The sequence below is a fragment of the Pelodiscus sinensis genome, chromosome 16, assembly GCF_049634645.1.
Source record: "Pelodiscus sinensis isolate JC-2024 chromosome 16, ASM4963464v1, whole genome shotgun sequence".
Classification (NCBI taxonomy): domain Eukaryota; kingdom Metazoa; phylum Chordata; order Testudines; family Trionychidae; genus Pelodiscus; species Pelodiscus sinensis.
This window is the reverse complement of record NC_134726.1, coordinates 5,821,745-5,839,514: the sequence shown is the minus strand read 5'-3', so window position 1 is coordinate 5,839,514 and position 17,770 is coordinate 5,821,745. Positions and strand designations below refer to the sequence as shown.

The window sequence follows — 17,770 nt, the reverse complement described above, 5'->3', positions numbered from 1 at the left end:
TACACTACTGCCTCTCTTTGCACAGGGAGAGCACCATGTTAGGGATTCTCAGAGTGCAAGAAACAACTAGCCTCTTGTCCTGGCAACAGAGAATACACAAAGACTGAAAGTTTAACCAGAGACACACTGGCCAAGAAGTCAAATTATTATCGATGGTAAGGCCAAAATGGCATAGCAAACCTGCCATCACCCTCATTGAGGTTTCATGAGAAACCCAAGCCTTCATGGACAGTCACAGAGAAAAAGGGAAAGGGAGTACTGGTATTCATTTCAGGGTGCTCTCTCAGGATGCTGCTTATGGATTTCATATTTGTATTACTGCGGGCTAGCACCTGACGAATTTCAGTCTCCTCATCCCTCTTTTCTCCCTCTAGTTGCTAGAAAGGAGAAGGAATTTGCTCTTGTTCTCTTCTCCAACTTATTGCATCCCAGAGTCCTGGCTGCCACTCATACAGAAGCATATGTTCCCACTCAACTCTGCCTCACCATAGCTTCTGTTCTTCAGTTTGTCCTCACATGTAAATAGCTCCACTGCATGACACTACTGCTACATAAAGCTCTCTCAAGCAGCTACATGAAATCATCCCTTGACTGCCTATGTGGTTCTGGACAGCAACTATGCAACTGACGGGAATGTGTTAGTTTTCCCAAGCAATACCATAATGTTACCAGCAGCAGCACTGCAGTCAATATTTCTCCAGGTAACATTAACAACAATTCTTGCTCTTGCAAAGCACTTTTTGTTGGTTAGCTCTAGAAATGCTTTACAAAAGTAGAACAGTAATAGATATGTAGCCATGTTAGGCTGGTCTAGCTGAAACAAAAAACAGGACTATGTAGCACTTTAAAGACTAACAAGATGGTTTATTAGGTGATGAGCTTTCGTGGGCCAGACACACTTCTTCAGATCAAATTGTGGAAGAAAATTGGCATGTAAGTGAGTTTTAAGTTTGAAGCACTTTACATTTTAATTATATTCTTTAAAATGAAAGTTTTGCTTCTGTTGAAACTGACTGGTAAGACCTCTTAAGTATAAAGTTCCCTACTCACTACTGGCTGGCAGATTCCTCAGCTGCTAACTGACAACAACTTATATACAAAAGCAGGTACCAATAGAGAATACTCAAATGGAAATATCTATGTAGAGTATGAGTCCGTCTAGAGGCTCCCATTGTACAAGCTGTTAAGGAGATCTACTTTCAATGTTCTTTTATGAATATTCATGTTTCAAGCAATCCTGGTACCAACAAAGCACTGCATTCAGTCTGTATCGAATCAAATCATCATTATGACATTATCTGTTGTGCTTTCCAAACACTGCTTTAAGTCATTTCAAGGAAAATTCTAATAAGGCAAAAATAACAAGAGAATATTGTTCAGTAGTAAGAGTTCATATTTAGCAGTAAGTAGTCCTGGTTTCTATTCCTAGTTCTATCACCAAGTAGGTCTGTGATCATTGACAAGCTATTTCACCACTCTGAGCCTCAGTTTGCTCATCCTTAATACAGGCAATGCTCTTGGGAGATGGGCAAAAAAGAATGAGCATTCTGAAATCTTAGCTGAAAAGTGGAACGTTATTAGATGCTCACCTTGTCACCTGAGGAAACACCTTTCACTTTCCCTCGAGTATTCTTTAGAAGCTCTGGGTAGAAGAATTCTGGACAACGTTTGTGATCTGGCTCAAAGAGAGTGAGTGTGAGGCGAACCGCTGATGCAGATGAGTCCTGGGGCTGCTCTGCTCCTGCAGCCTCCTCTTTACGAGGCTTCTTCAAGAAAGTGTTGCTTAGCGGGCCTGGCAAAGAGGTGAACTGAACCCTGTGGGGCTCCGTCATGGCTATTATCAAGTCTTCGCAGGTCTCATGGCATGGTTTCCATTAGTTCAGAGAAGTTCTGGTGAAGCTTTGTGCATGTGCATACATGGGGATTTCAATTAAAGGACAAACAGATGTTTAAGGAGATAAGAGCACATTGGAAGAAGAAAAGATTATTGGAATTAGAGATCCCTAAGAAATAGCTGTAGCTGGCAGTCTCACAGCTTGCTGCATTCTTCAGAGAAAGGCTGATTCTCAGAGCAGAAACAACTCTAAAATTCGCAGTCCCCTACATTTTAATACCTGCCCATCCGTAACGATGCCGCCTGAACGCTGTGCAACTCCATTTCTACAGGGCAGAGTGAAATAACCTGGTGCACAGTGCAACCTCCAGAAAACCAGTTTTAATATGACTGAACACGCCTTTGTCGCAAACGTCAGTCTGGGCTACGCCACGCTGCATCAGCGCTTTGCTTTGGATGGCAATTATCAAGATGCCAGGAGAGCCAAATGCACCTGCCCTTCCTCTGCACTGTGCTCAGACACATGCTTGCCACTGTCTGATGCCTGGTCCATGCCTAAAGGTCAGCGCACACGAGACTGCCTCCCAAAGAATCTTCTTGACATTTCTGATTAGAAAAGAAAACAAAGATCCAGCTTAAAACAAAAAGGATTTAAGGGGAACACCCACCTACCCCCTCAAAAATCCAGCTGACATAAGTACTGGCTCAAAAAATGTCAGTGACAGCTGATGGCCTGGCTCAGAAAGTGACACCCCCCGTAGCATAGTGGGGGTCACAAACTCAATGCTCCACAAACCAATGAGGGGAAGCCAGCAGCTGCCTCAGACACTACACAGCCCCTAGAGGCAGTGATGGGGAACCTACGGTCCAGCCCCCAGCTTGCCTGGATCTGGTCCCCAAGGCTCAGGGTTCCCCTCAGATTTGGGGAGGCCGGGCTGGAGCTCCAGCCCTCCCCACCCCCAACCTTCTCCAGGGCTGGAGCACACAAAATCTACTAGCCTGGGCCGCCTACGGCTCTGGTGTGCGAGGGGAACGTGGGGAGCGTCTTTCCCCTTCCCAGTCAGGGCCCACCTGAGTGAAGGGTGTGGGGTGTCTTCCCCCACTTGTGTGCAGCCGCTGACGGGTTTCCTGTGGGTCAACAGCCCCCCACTCGAATAAGGTTCCGCGCCCCAGTCCTGGGGGGGGACTTGTGTCCCAGCCGCTCCAGGCGGCCCCAGGCCGGGCATCTGACCCACGCACAGGGGGACGGGGCCCCGGACTGCCGGGGGGGGGGACGTGCCCGCCAAGCCAGATACCCCGATAGCGCCCAGCAAAGGCAGGGGGCGGAGAGAGGGAAACCGGCCCCGGGGATGCGCTCGGGTCCCCTCTCCCGGGTGAGCCCGCGGCGGGCAAGCGGGGCCAGTAACGGTCCTCTGGGCCCGCGCGGCCCCGGCAGGGAGGGGAGGGGTCGGGCCCGGCGCGGGCGGAACGGAGGGAGGAGCAGGGCCGGGCCCGCGGACCCCCGTGTGGGGCCAGAGGGGGAGGGACCGGCCGGCGGGAGGCGGGCGGGGCTTGGCCCGGCCACACCGCTAGGCGCGGGGGGGGAGGGGCTGTGCGACAAGCCCTGCCCCGCTCGGGCTCACCAGCGCTCCGGGCTCCGCCGCCTCGGCGCACTCCCGGGCCGGGGCCGGTCCCTGCTCCCGCGTCACGTGCCGGAGGCGCTGCCCGCGCGGAGGCGGCCACAGAGGGTCGCGTGCTACGCCGGAAGCCAATGGGCGCGAGGAAGGCGGTCACGCGCGGGGGGGGGGCGGGGGAGCGGCGCGGTGACAGCGCGCCCAGGTCACGTGGCACGGCCTGCCCTATCCCGGCGGCACCGCCCCCGCCGCGGAGGCTGGTCGCGAGGTGGGCGGTGCCCGTCCCGTCCCGGCAGCCCCTGCGCCGCGCTGCTGCTGCTGGCTGAGTCGGTAAGATGGCGGCTGTGAGTCTGCGGCTCGGAGACCTGGTGTGGTGAGTGTGGGGGCCGGGGCGGGCCACTGGGGCGCGGGGCTGGCGGTTGCCGGCGGGCGGGGGGGGTCTGTGTGATACCGGGGCGGAGGCAGAGAGCGGAGAGCGGGGGCGGGGCTGCGGCTGGGTGGTGCCGGGGCGGGGGCGCTCCCGGGGTGCGCGTAGCGATAGCGGGCAACCGGGGGAGGGGCACAGCGGTAGCCACGGGGCGGGCAAGCCGGGCTCGCGCACCCTGAAGCGCTGATGCGGGGGGTGGGAGCGAGCCCCGCCTTCCCCGTGTGCAGGGCCCGGGCGGTTGTGAGCGGGGCAGGGCAGGGTGGCAGCTGGGCGCTTGCAGAGGTGGTGGCAGTCTGGAGTCGTGTCAGGGATGGGATGGGATGGTGCAGGGCTCTTGTCTAGGCATCACTGGGGGGGGGGGGCATTACACGGGCCACAGAGGCTCTTTCGGGGTATGCGAATAGAGCCAGAGACTTGCTTGGCCTGGCGTTACTGGGTTAAGGACAGGGTGGGCTACAGTGCAATGGGGCTCTATTTCAGAGTGAATATGGCATAGGCTTCACCTGTAACACGGGTCATGTGCTGTTGCCTGGGAGTCTGTCGGAATAAAAGGGTTGGAAAATAATTGTTGTAGCATTTTTTTGAACTACAGGGCAGGGTGAAGCAACCACCTAGAGAACAGTGAAGGTGGAGGAAGAGGGGTAATGGAGTGATTCCTTGGAGGATGGTGTTGATCATATGGGAGTCATCCTTTGGTGGCTGAGACTAGTGAAAAGAAGGGGTGATCTTTAAAATCTGGGTTCTGCTTTTAAGGAGTGATTTATGTGATAAGCAATATAATACAGGAGTGGGATTTTTTTCCAGGTTGGGGTAACCTGTTGGAGCTCACAGGACCAACTTTCCCCTGTCACCACTGCTTTATCCCCAAACCCAGTTGAGGAGTCATGGCCTCCATATTTACAGCCCATGAGGATTTATGGGACCGCCTTCAAAGCTTGTTAGTACTGTTCTGAAGTGTACAGGTTTTACTGTGCTTCTAGTTCGCTTTGAGTGACGGGGTAGACATCACACTAGGTCCTGCAACAAATAGCTAATCCCCAACACGCAAGTGTATGCATTTATATTTATATCCCAGATAAAAAGAAGTGCGTGGTCCAGGCTGACAACTGCAGTTTCTCATCCGAAACATTGACAGTGGTGTGAAGCTGTCTAATTTATATAGCAAAGTAAGTAAAGGTTGATTCCTTTAGCCGAACTTGTTTCAAATGAGTGGTTGGGGAGTGCACTGCTGTTAGTGATGTTTCTGAATACAGATCATCCAACTTGAGTTTCATACATGGCAATATAGTCAAGGCACAGCCGCTAGGCCCACCTAGAAAGAACTGCAGCCATAAGATTTGGAAGAAGATGGGAAAGCAGAAAAAACTTGATAAAAGAAGAATGGATCAATGCGACAGTAACAGAAAGTCATGGTATTGGTTAGTGTCCTTCTAAGCAGTGTTTCTGCCATTACCAGCTTGCCCTCTCTGGAATCTTCACCTCATGGATGTTGATGTGCTATTTGCTGAGAATTTTAGTTCAGGTACTTGATACGGATCCTTTGCCAGTCTCATGCAAGACAGAGACTGATGCCAGATAAGGTTCTGTGAACATTTGTAGTCTGTCTGAATGACAGGCGTAGAAGGACTAGGCTTTCATGCTGATGCCGATTTTCCCCACCTAGTCTGTGAGGAAATGGTTTGGCTTATACTTTGTGATGAAACTGGCAAAGGCAGGAAATAAACTTCTCTGTTTCTAGTGGGCCTGCAGTATGTTTTACCAATCTTAGTAGTTCAATGAGCGGCTGGAAAAACGGGTGATAATGGAAGTAATTTTGCGACCTTTGATATAGGAATTACTGTCTTAAGTTATAAAATAGTACATTTTAGGAATCACAGCTACCTGAATTGGAAACATATGGCTATTGTGCTTATTCATCTGTTCTGTCGTGAAGCGTCTTGTTATCCACCCAAACTCTGAATTTCATGTTGATGCAGGCAAGTAAACTAGTCATTTGTAAGAGAGGAACAAAATGACATCCAGTCTTATCAAAGCACTAAGAACTGTAATACAGATCTTTTGGGTGCTAGCTTTGCCACCTCTTTTCTTAATGATTTAGGCCCTGATCCTGTAATGAGCTTCATTTGCGTGGTTGTCTGGACCCATGCAGACTTCATTGGGGCTCACCATGGTATAGGAGTTTGCTCACATGGCACTTGTTGAAAGATAAGAGTATTGGTGAGTGTTCTTCCAAGCTGAAAAATTCTTTTTGTCTTGGTAGGTCTTGTGGTTATATTATGTAAGTGCTGGATATTGGAAATAAATTGTAGAGGACACAGATAAAAGTGGAGCAATTCTCATTCCTGATGCTAGTGGCTGATCATTTCATTTTTCTTCAGGGGGAAGCTGGGCCGGTATCCTCCTTGGCCAGGAAAGGTGAGTGTGTTTCTATCCTGAAAGGAGCAGTTCATGAAAATAATTCTAGTGAAGATTTAAGATCCTTATAGTTTTCTTCTTTGATTTTTAGCTAAGAAGCTGTTTAGCCTCAGTTTTCAACCAGACTATGCATCAGGAATTTTATGTAATTCAGAAGTTCAGTCTGTCAGTAGCAACTGTCCATTCAGATGGAATAAAAAGCAGTAGAAACCAATTTGCAACTGATTGTATCCCTCAGTTGTAGCAATTTAATCCCTATCACTTTCTGCAAGACAGGTTTCTCTTCCCCCCCCCCCCCAATAAATTGCCTAAATTGGCTACATGTACGGTCTTAAGTAATAAATAGGAAAAGAGAGTCCAGATTCTCAAACTAATATTTAAAGTTACAGTTTTGTCATGTTTTTCAGGAGAAAACATAGGGTGATTGTGGATAAAAAGTTCAGGAATATGGAAAGGTTTTTTTTTTTTAAGTCAGATTGCAGATGCAGTACTAAAAAAAAGTGTTCTATTTTTGTTTTTTAATGTAGGTAAATGTGGTGACCTAACAAATATAGGTGTTCTCTTCATGACAAAGAACGAAGTGTGTTCTTAACTTGCTAGCTTAACTTGAAGACAAAGCAATTTGTACATTTTAACTTGACCAGCTAACTTGTGTGAAGACTATGGGAGTGTAGAATTAACTTGTTCTTCTAACTTGTATTAAAACTACAGCTACCTTGTCTTCACTTGCATTTTAACCCTGAAATGCATCCTTTTCTGTACTGAAGACTAGGCCTTAAGTGACTGTTTCCTTACGGGAGCATGGCTCTATAAACCCAGCTTCGCTTTCCAAATTTTAAAAAGAGACTTTACTCCTGGAGGATAGGGAGAGCCTCATGTTGCTGATCTTTTTGCACAATAAAGCCTCTCTAAAATTCCACTGTGCAGTGTTGTGCATCACAGGTATAACTTTGTAGCTTACAGAGAAGGTTTGTTCGTCTTTACTCACACGTGCCTTCTTTCTCAGGTCTAAAAGCCTCCCAACACCCAAAGACATGACTATTTAAAATGAAAAAAAAAAAGCCATGAAAATAATGGAATTCATAACAGCTGTATTAGAAGTCCCATATTATATTCTAAATAGCAGGCTAAGTCTATAATGCAACAGGATAATTGATGCTAACATTAGGCACAGTGCTGTGAGTAACATAAAGAAATATATGGATTGTGTATATTGGGTGGAAGACCTTTGCTACAAGTAGAAGCACCTCCCCACCACTGTTTTGCTTTAAAAATATATTTTAGCAAAACCCATGAAATGGGTTTCTTGCAGATGTATACTGTAAACGTGAAAAAGCCACAGACTGCTATTGCAGCCTCTCTAAACAATACTGTCTCCTCTCTTTGCTCCTCAGATTGTTAATCCGCCTAAAGACCTGAAGAAACCCCGTGGAAAGAAGTGCTTCTTTGTGAAGTTCTTTGGAACAGAAGATCAGTATGTACCCACTCTCTTCATCTGATGAGAATGTTGCTCTTTAAATCATAGGGCTTTCCTAAAAGAGTTTTATGCTAGCATAATAAGGTGTAGCTCTGAGGAAGATTGCCTTCTATTCTCTTTATTTTAACTATTGGTCTGTGATACATCTTCTCATGTGGGTGTATGAAGGCTGCAAGCATGTGTTGATTTTAAGTGCTGCTATAATGGAGTTTTTGGTAGTTGATCACTTGCATGGGCATAGGTGAACCTGGGTTAACAGTAGTGTAACAGTCACTTTTTTCAGGCATAGTTTGGGTCTCTAGTTTCTCCTGTCATGAATATAAAATGGTTTTATTTCTGTCATTCATAAAGTATTCTTTATGAATTTTGACACAAAATGTTGCTTGTATATTTGGGAAGACTGTTGTGCATTTGAGATCACAGCGGTGGTAAGCCTACCAAAAACCACTTTTTTTATTAAACAGCATTTTGTGATGAAGGGCATGTACCAAAATGAAAGAAGTCACACTAGTCTGACAATTATATACCTCCTATTGCTACAAATAACTCCAGATTCCTGGAACTGAAATGTTGGCAACTCCCTCCCCCCACCACTGTTTTTTTTAAATATTTAAAGTAATTTTTAGTTTTGTTATTTTCCTGAATAGTCATTTAGCAAGGAAGAAAATGACCAATTTAAAAAAAGTTGGTTATGACCACCAATAAGTAGAAAACCCCTTTAAATTTTTGAAGGAATCAGACAGAAAAGAAAGGCACACTAACAGGATGCTCTGTGAAGAAATTGAACTTTTTTTTTAATTTTTATTTTTCAAAGCATAATGTCAAAGCTTCCCTGTCCTTTTAAGGACTGAGGTAATGTAAGCCACAACTAGAAATGAAAGCTGCATACCAGTAAAATAGAGGCTACTTGCTTTCAAATTTAAAGATGGTGTCTTTAGCTTATAAATAATGAATAATCAGACCATAAAGTTGTCAAAATGGATATTTTCATTTCTGCCTTTGGATCACTAATTCTTGGTTATACTTGACTCATAGTTTTACATAGATAAGGAAAACATTTTGTGGTAGCTTGGGGGGGGCGGGATTTTGTCCAGAGGGTAGCATTTGAAAAACTGAGTGTATGTCTGATGTATCCCACTTCAGTGGTCAGACAGCAAGTGGGGAGGTCAAAGCTACAAAGTAAAAGTGGTTTATCACGTGATTCTGGAGTTCAGATTAGGAAAAATCCTAGTATGTGTCAAACTGGAACAGCCAAAAACACAGAAATTTAATTATTTCTTGGTGGATAATAGCAGAATTTAAAACTCCTGGTTATCCTAACTGTTGGGCATGCACAACTTGAAGTTGGAGCAGAAATTAATAATGTCCTTCCATGTCAATTTCCTTATAAACACCACTGATCAACAGAAGAAATAGATGCCTCTTATTCTGCATCTTTTGGGGAATGCATATGTTTAGATGTATGTGTTTGTGTCAAAAAATGGGAAAAGTTTCTCCTCCTACAATCAGTTTGAGGTTAGAGTTTTAAAACGGTTGCCTTAAACTCCAGCAAGCCAGGGAGAAATTTTCTGTTTGCAGAAATAAAGTAATTTATTCTGTAGTTGGCTTTGATCTACTTGTTTAGATTCATTTACAAAAATAAAAAGTGACATGTCTAGATGGAGATAGATGCTCTGATTGAAGATGATAAACCTGAAAATATTAGTAAGTCAGGTGAAAATAAAACTCCTGTCACCACCTCCTTTGCCCCAGTCAGTTTCCATCAAAGTGTGTGCGTGCAGATACATACTATGCCTGCTACTGGGCTTTTCTAGTATATTTCGCTCTCAGTTTTGCCTGTTAAGTTTTTCATGTGGCATCATTGTCCATATGCTAATGACACTTGGCTCTACAGTTTAAATTGTTGTTTTGGTTTGGCAGAGATGGGGATCTGGACAAAAGCCTTTCTGGCTTATGTTTGGGATATATACACAAAGGAGGAGATGCTAGCTGGCAGGGGAAAGCATTTTGAGGAACTGTAGAAGTCTCACTGCTCTCTCAGTTGAGGACATTTGTCTATCAGTTGGCAAAAGGATCTACAATATCAGGCTATTGAGGGACTCCTTTCTACTCAAAATTCCCATATGGCAACTGTGGCTAGAAGTGCCACCTTTTCATCATATGCTAGCTGAAAGACTGCAGTTTTGTCATCTTGAGGCTGCAGTGTGCAGTAGTTAGGATTAAGTGTGAAGGCTGCTCAACTCAAATGAACACTGATGCAAAATGTGATTGCCCACTGTTTCAGCCAAGAGGATGGATGGGAAAGTTATATACTTCTGACTTGCATTCTGCACTGGTTGTTAGTCAAATTTCAGGTGAAATTCAAGGTTCTCCAAGATTCTAAATGAGGTAGGGCCCAGCTTAGAAAAGACTGCTCTTTCTTGTCCATCACAACGCTTGTGTTCATGCTACATAATACAGCGAACTGTCCCAAGGGCAAGGCTACAGTGAGCAGAGGATGGGGAGTTCAAGATAGTAGAATTGGCTTTGGCCAAAAATGTGTAAATCTGAGCCTAGCCAGGTTCAGGCATTCTGCATTTCGCAGGCTTCCCGTTGACTATTTTATTCATTGTATTTAGGCTTTTGGTAAAGTTTCCATTGTCTCCGCCCTTAAAGTGATCATTTTCCTGGATGGTGTCTCTTCTTAGCATGTAGGAAATGCTAGAATGCAAGAACATTCATACTGGGTGAGACCAATGATCCATCTAGCCCAGTATCCTGTCTTCTGACAGTGGCCAATGCCTGATGCTTCAGAGGCAATGAATAGAATGGGTAATCATCAAGTGCTCTGAACCTTGACTAATTTTGCCTTTTAACTTAAAGCCCATACAGTGGACCCAGGCACCATAATGATGGGGTTTTTATCAATGTCTGTAGTAATAATAGAGTAGTCGGACCTTGCTCTGAAGTAGTTCTAGTAGTTATGATAACATACTATTGGTTACATAGCTTACTCTGTGATGTTTCAGTGAGATGTTTCAGACTTCCTTTGAGTTCATTTTGGAAGTTGGGAGATTTAGCTATTGCTCTCATTCTGCAAAAAAATAGCACTTTGAAATGTCTTTCCTTTCTGTCACCCAAATTCCAAGTGAAGTCCCATATAACCTTCTCTCAACAACCTTGAAAGTAAGTTGGGCTTTCTAGGCCCTATTGGAATATAAACAATATTAAAAGGGTCTCAAAATATTGGTACAGATAAGTTTTCTTATCCATCCAGCATATAACTATGTTCTTAGGTATACAGTTATAGCTCATCTTATTTCCCAAGCCTACAGGTTTGTTATTGGAAGGCTTAGTGCACTCACAGAATAACACCAAGTAAGGTGAGCAAGGGGAACTCTAACATAACTTCTTGGATAAATGACAGGACTGAATCCCATAAAATATCAAACTCTGTGAGAGATCCAAAACGTGATTCAACCAATTTAAACTAGTCCTGCGTGCAATGGTCTGCTGCTCAACTGGAGGAACTTGGTTTATCTGAAATCAGCATTGGCAAAATCATGGGCAAACGCACATATCTAATGTCTTATGGCAGTACCATTCCTCCATGTCTATACCTGGAGTCATTTCAGGGAAATACTGGAAATTACACTGCAATCACCAATACCTTGCTCTCTGATAAATACAATTGTCCTCTTTCACTTAACTCACAAACCCCCTTACACCTTGGGGGAAAGACCCATCTTTGGTATTAGAGTGTATGTATCAAAATCTTATTGTTAACATGCTGGAGCAACTCACAACATCTTTCTAAAACACCAGTGTACAAAGGAAATAACCTCATCAGATATAGGGACATCTGGGCTCATTTCCTGACCTGAGCTATCCAAAGGAAAATCAGAGGCATCTTGAAATCCAGGAACAAAATACAGTATGAGGACTGTTTGCAACCCTAACCCTAAAAATGATGGCCTCAGTAAAACCCGATTGGTAGCCTAATATGTTGTATCTGAGAGGGCTTATGCTAGGTCATTATGTTTTGAGGCATGCATGTGTAGCTATGAATGACTGTGTTGTGTGGTTTTGTTTTTATAGCACCCTACAGCATTGGGCGCTTTAGAGTGCATCTATACAGCACCCTAAACTGAAAATAAGATGCATAATTTGTGCATCTTATTTCAATTGTATTTCGAAATAGCTTATTTCAAAATTTGGTACATCTATACAGCACCAAATTTCGAAATAACACCCTTTATTGAGACATCCCTTAACCCTTGTGGAATGAGGGTTACAGGGATGCTGCAATGGCACACCCATTATTTCGAAAAATATTTTGAAATAACAGGCGCATTTAAGGGGTAGCTATTTAGAGATACCTCCGGTAGCCCCACTGTCTAGGCATACCCTTAGAGAGAGGTAAGAGGCCAGGTTCTTTCCTTGGAGAAATTAGATGTATTAGTGACAAGTAGATAAGGGACACACTAGGGAGAGGGATGCAGACATTTTCTTATTGTGTGTTTGTGACTTTTCTAAGCCCTTACCTGCTTATCCTTATCCCTTAGTCATTTAGATAGGTCTTTTACCCTCGACTCCAACAGTCCCAAGTATCTGTCTCTCCCCAAGGCCCAGCCTGTATCTAGTCTTTGCTCCTCCACTACCAGAAGAATAGTGAGCAGAGAGCTGGTGTGCATATGCGTGGGGGAGGAAGAGGAGAGTGGACAAGTATAGACACTAGAAGCAATTGAGAGGAGAGAATGTAGTGGATTCCCTTTCCTCCTTGTTCTGTCCCCCCTCCTCAGAAACTTACGGGGAACAGATTGGTGGAAATAAAGTGATTTCATGGAGAGGTCCGAATCTATTAAGAAATTGGAGGAAATACTTCTTAAATAACTTAATTTGCTTGTTTGCTAATATTCTTATTATGTGTGTGTCTGTATGACAGTGATCTAGCCTAGCTGTTTATGGACCAGCATTGCCCAGCTCCCTAGAGAATGTCATTTGAAGACCCATGGTGAGGAATTTTATGCTACACATCACTGTCCTTTCTAAGCACCTAAAAAAGATTCCCTGGTCAATTTCTAGGCTGTAGCCGGTTGTCTTAGAAGCACTGACGTCCCTCCTTATATTGTGCTAACTCAAAGGTGGGTATGAAGGGGCATGTAGGACAGGGCAAGGATTCTACAGAATGGACAGCGTCATGAGATCTTCCACCTTCAGGGCTATGGTGGCTAGAGCCAGAATCTGCTTGGAGTAAGTGGAAAGTGTGTAAGCGCACCTCCCCCACAGTTAAATCTGTGCTACTCTCAGCCTCTAAACAACAGTTACCTGCTCTCACAGCCATAAAGCTTCTGATCTCTCCTATGTGAAGTCCCATGTGAAATGTTTGCCGTCCCATGCTGACTGATACAGAATCGTTTTACAAAATGACCCGTAGCAATGCTAGTGGAAAGGAAACTGTTCCACCCAAGCCTTAAGATGGTAAGCTTGTCATTGAATCATGAAAAAGGAGCAAATAAGAAAAGGAGCAAATAAGTGGGGCAAGACCCAAATGTGAAGTAGAAAATAAAGAAAATTCATCTATGAGCTTGAGTCTGGGAGCTCTGTTTATTCTCCAATCCTAAACAAATCCAGGAGACATAAGTTGTTTGCCTTGATGAGGAGACCAGAGACTTTAAAATGAAAAGCAAAGAATAACGAGATGAGTGAAATGCTCTGGGCTTTAAAACTGCACAGCTGAACATTTTAAAAAGCAGTGGGGAATTTGATATTAAGACAGGTAAATGGAGAAACCTTCACAAAAGTTCATGCTGTGAGGCTGCTGATTCTCTAAGAATTCCATAGTAAATGAGAACCAGTATCAGGCAGTTTGATTCCATCATGCTGATAACATGGAAGTGGGATAAGATTGCTTGTCTCTTGCTCCTACAAGTGAGTATATGGACAAACCATGAAAAAATAAAGTAACAAGGGTCAGAAAAGTAAACCAGACCGCTCCTAGATAGTCTCCTGTGATAGCATACTAGGAACGAGAGAGAAAAGCTGCTGTTAATTGGGAAAGTCCTAAAGCTTTAAGTATTCTGAAACTCTTCAGTACCAGATGTGCCAGTTATGTGGAAGAGGCCTAATTAAAATAGAGGATTCATGCCATAACGGTTGAATTTCTGATTTTTATCATTGAAAAAGCTGCTGAGGCATCATGCCTTAATATTTGTGTTCAGCTTATAGCTATGTAGATATGATTCTTGAAAATATGAAATTGAAAAGACTTCCTGTGGATAGCAGCACTTGTGTGCATGAGAGAATCACGATTGGGCATAATCAGAATGTTTCCATTTTTTACCGCTGACATTTAACATCTTTTGTTTTCAGTGGTGCCTGTTTTTAAAATTCATTTACCTACCTAATGTAGTACAGTGAGCTGTTTTCTGGTGAAAAATGCTGATGGGTGTTCCTGTTCAGAAAAGTTTCCAATAAATAGCGCACAGAACTCTGTCTTCTCTAGGAGTAATGTGGAAATAGCTCTGCAGCCACTTAATGGATCAGCAGCAGAGTTTGTGATAGATGAAGGTGTTCTTAATGCTTTGTGAGGCAGTTGGAGATTAGGGGAAAAGGCACTTGGTGGACCGACAGTCCAGAATGAACACTTTTAATTTGTAGAAGAAAAAGACAATGTGAAAGAAGGTGACCATTCTGTATGAGAACCTACCCATTTCAGAAATGTGGAGGAAAACCAACACAGCAGCAGTTGATACAAGGAGAAAAATTAGGAGCTGTTTCACAAAGCAGAAGAGAGTTCTTCTCTCATTTTACTAATTTATAAAACACAGTAGCATGAGCCTCCGAAACACACTGCCAGCAATTGAGGATAAATTCTTTCTTCATGAAAAGTGAAAAATGTCCATTATTTACAAGGTATTTGATCCGGTGTGTTGAAAGTGTGGTGTGCAATGAGCTATGTTGTGTGTGCTCCTACTGTTTGTAGTGGTCACAAATTTTGAATAGTATTATCTATTCTTCCAGCCCTCCTGGGGATTTATACATTCACGTGGTACTATAATCTTGTTTCTGACCAAAAGATGATTTTGTCAGAATTAAGTGGCCTCTTGTTGCAACAGTCCTAGGAATAAAATTCCACATTGGGGGTGTGGGTGTTCCAGCGATCAGTCGTGTGTGCTCATATGTGAGTGCATTAAAAAAAACATAAAAAAATCAATGGTCCTGTTGTACCTTAGAGACTAACTATAGTATCATGAGCTTTTGTGAGCACAACCCACTTCTTTAGATGCCAAATATGGAGCAAGAGGCACAGAGGTGGGTGCATTGGCAAAACATGTGAATGGTGGGTGGTGCCCAGAGGAAAGTTTCATTTGCACAGGTGGGTATGCTACTTGTGGGGGATCTGAAGAAAAGACTTGAGCAAATATAGTTGGAAGAGGGAACAGAAGAGAGTTCGTTGGTATGGTCAGCCCAAGACGTCCATACTGTTGTATGTCAATTTTACCTCTACTTGGTATGGTTAGGTGAGGAAGTTGTTGTGTGTGTTGATTGGAAAATGAATCACTGGTTAACTTTTTCTGGCATTTATTGTCAGTGCTTGGATCAAAGTGGAGCAGCTGAAGCCTTATCACGCCCATAAAGAGGAAATGATCAAGATTAATAAAGGTAAACGGTTCCAGCAGGCTGTGGATGCTGTGGAGGAGTTCCTAAAGAAAGCCAAAGGCAAGGACCAGGTGAGTGGCTTTAGCTTTGCTTTGTGCGCATCAGCAGGGCTTGCTGTGATGAGTAACCAAGCTTCTATTTTACCTTTATTTAAGCTGGTGGCCTCTGGCTTAAAACTTTCCATAGAAGAGTGGTCATGATGCTAGTTGGCATTCACATAGTACTTTCCAGCCTCAAAACACTTAATCGAACTTTAATTACCCCTCCCCATTGTGAAGCAGGTAATCATTATCCTTTTTTTCAACTGATGAGGAAACGGAGGCAGGCTAATTGGTCACAAAGTAAATCAGTGCTAAATATGGGGTTAAAACTCACTTTCTCAGAAACCTTTGTTGAAGACTACATGCTTCCCCAGTGATTCTTCATGTGGCATATTCTATGAACCAGTTGTTTGAAACTGATATTTTTGGCATAAATGCTGACTTCAGTAACTTGAAACTCAACAGTTTCAAAGGGCTAATTTTTGTTGAACCCAGTGCTGTAATGTGACTTTGTACCATCACTTTCCTGTTGATGAGGTTTGGATTCTGGATATCCTTGAGATATTATGAAAATCTTTCAAGTTTCTCTCCTTTCCTTCCTGACAATGTTCTGTGCTATAATCATTCAGGCATCTTCCCACAACTCCAGTGAAGAGAAGAACCGGCGTAATTCTAGTGAGGAGAGAAGCAAGCAGTCTGCGGGTGAAGAGAAACGCAAAGCTGGTTTGTCTGAAGGGAAGTTGAAGAAGAGCACAGGGGAAGGAAAGAAACGAGCATCTTCTGTCTCATCAGAGCGAGGCTCAAAATCGCCCCTGAAAAGAGCACTAGATCAGAGCCCCCGGAAGCGAGGACGGCCCCCCAAAGATGAGAAGGTTTGTGCATATTCTGCAGTGACCTGTGGACTTTGCAGGTGGACTCTCTAGGGATGGTTGGCACTTTGGTTTACAGGCTAAAAGGAAGAGTTCAGTTTTGTACCATTTGTACAACTGTTCAGGCCAATTCTTCTGATTTAATCAGCTGACCAATATTCTTGACCAGGGTAGTATCCACTATCTTCTGTGGATTCCTTGCATAATTAGTCTTGTTTGTTTCCATTCATTTTTTTTCCCTGAAAGATCTTAGAGGGCTGTCTTATGCAGTTGCACATGGTTGCATCTTGTCATGCCACCTGTCAGTGCATGAGGGCTGCTATGAAGACTTAGTGAAGAGATATGGGCTATAGTGCCTTGAGACGATATCCTGATATGTCTCTCATTTCATTTCATCTGGTTTGTGTGACTGAATGATTGATACTCTTTGCTCCCTTACTCCCAGTGCAGGTTGGGGGTTTGGGTCAGGTCATCTGACTGAGCATCATAGAAGAAAAGTTTGTGGGTTAGAGGAAGTGATCAGAAGCACTAATGAGGGTTATTTTAGCTTCTGTGATTGTGTATGTGTTCCATCAGTTCATTACTTCGAGATCGTGCAACGCCATGTTTTGTATTCTCACTTGTTTCTAGGTGCCTCTGCTGGAGCAGCCAAATGTATTTTGTATCTGTCCTCAGCTAGAAGGTGGAATTATTTTATTTTAATTGTGGACTTCATTGCAGTAATTGAGGGTCTTTGTCACCTCCAAAATGGATTACTGTTATCCACATGCTCTACAAGGAACTACTGCTGAAAACCATTGAGAAATTTTAATCTGTGTGCAGCATGGCAACCTTGCTTGCTCATTGGTTATTCAGAGAGATTACTTTGTACCTGTGGCTCATGTTCTCTGCTGATTTGCAGTGAGCTTTGGAATACAATTCAAGATGTTAGTCTTGATCACTAAAGCTCTAATTGGATTGTGACCTGACTGTCTGAGCAGCAGCCTTTCTTCTTGATAACTCTGCAGTTAAGTTCCAGCTAATACCAGGTATTATATAAGAGAGTACTGCTGGCAAAGCAGGTTTAGCATTGGGCTATTGACTGTCCCTTTGTCAGACTGAAGAGGGTGGTCAGAAGGTAATTCCAGGGTCTGATAACCTTCAGGTCATGCTGCATTGTCTGTCTGTTTCTTCTAAGAAGAGGTGGGTGAGCATAGTTCGCAGAATTGATGCTTCTGGGGGCTTAATTGGTTAATGCAGAATAACCTTTTCTTGGCTTATTCCTAGTGTTCTTGGATAGATGTATCTTAAAAGTTCAAGTATAAATACATGGATTAAAATGGACCTTCAGAATCATCTGGGGATGAAAGATACTTTCTTGTATTAGAGCATGAATCCAATTTTGCAGGCTACATATTGCTGAAGGTTGTGTTTGTGAGATCGATTGTCCGTCATGAGTTTGATTCTCATTGGC

At 43.7% G+C, this 17,770-nt stretch overlaps 2 protein-coding genes across 12 annotated transcripts in view; one reads left to right on the top strand and one right to left on the bottom strand.

Moving 5' to 3' along the window:
• Window positions 1-3,615, bottom strand: part of UBN1 (ubinuclein 1) — a 35,382-nt gene extending 31,767 nt beyond the window's left edge. For 4 of the 5 annotated variants that reach the window (XM_075899227.1, XM_075899231.1, XM_075899229.1 and 1 more), the window contains exons 1-2: window positions 3,457-3,615; window positions 1,590-2,440 (exon numbers count right to left, since the gene is read on the bottom strand). In XM_075899227.1, the coding sequence (XP_075755342.1) occupies window positions 1,590-1,832 (243 nt within the window). In that variant the 5' untranslated portion in view covers window positions 1,833-2,440; window positions 3,457-3,615. The other variant, XM_075899228.1, reaches the window with a different exon arrangement.
• Window positions 3,616-3,697: 82 nt separating this feature from the next.
• Window positions 3,698-17,770, top strand: part of GLYR1 (glyoxylate reductase 1 homolog) — a 30,608-nt gene continuing 16,535 nt past the window's right edge. For 3 of the 7 annotated variants that reach the window (XM_075899234.1, XM_075899232.1, XM_075899233.1), the window contains exons 1-5: window positions 3,699-3,820; window positions 6,253-6,289; window positions 7,684-7,763; window positions 15,340-15,478; window positions 16,078-16,320. In XM_075899234.1, coding sequence (XP_075755349.1) covers window positions 3,783-3,820; window positions 6,253-6,289; window positions 7,684-7,763; window positions 15,340-15,478; window positions 16,078-16,320 — 537 coding nt within the window. In that variant the 5' untranslated portion in view covers window positions 3,699-3,782. Of the gene's footprint in view, window positions 3,821-4,949; window positions 5,041-5,972; window positions 6,092-6,252; window positions 6,290-7,683; window positions 7,764-15,339; window positions 15,479-16,077; window positions 16,321-17,770 lie in introns of all 7 variants that reach the window. The other 4 variants (XM_075899237.1, XM_075899238.1, XM_075899236.1 and 1 more) reach the window with 4 other exon arrangements.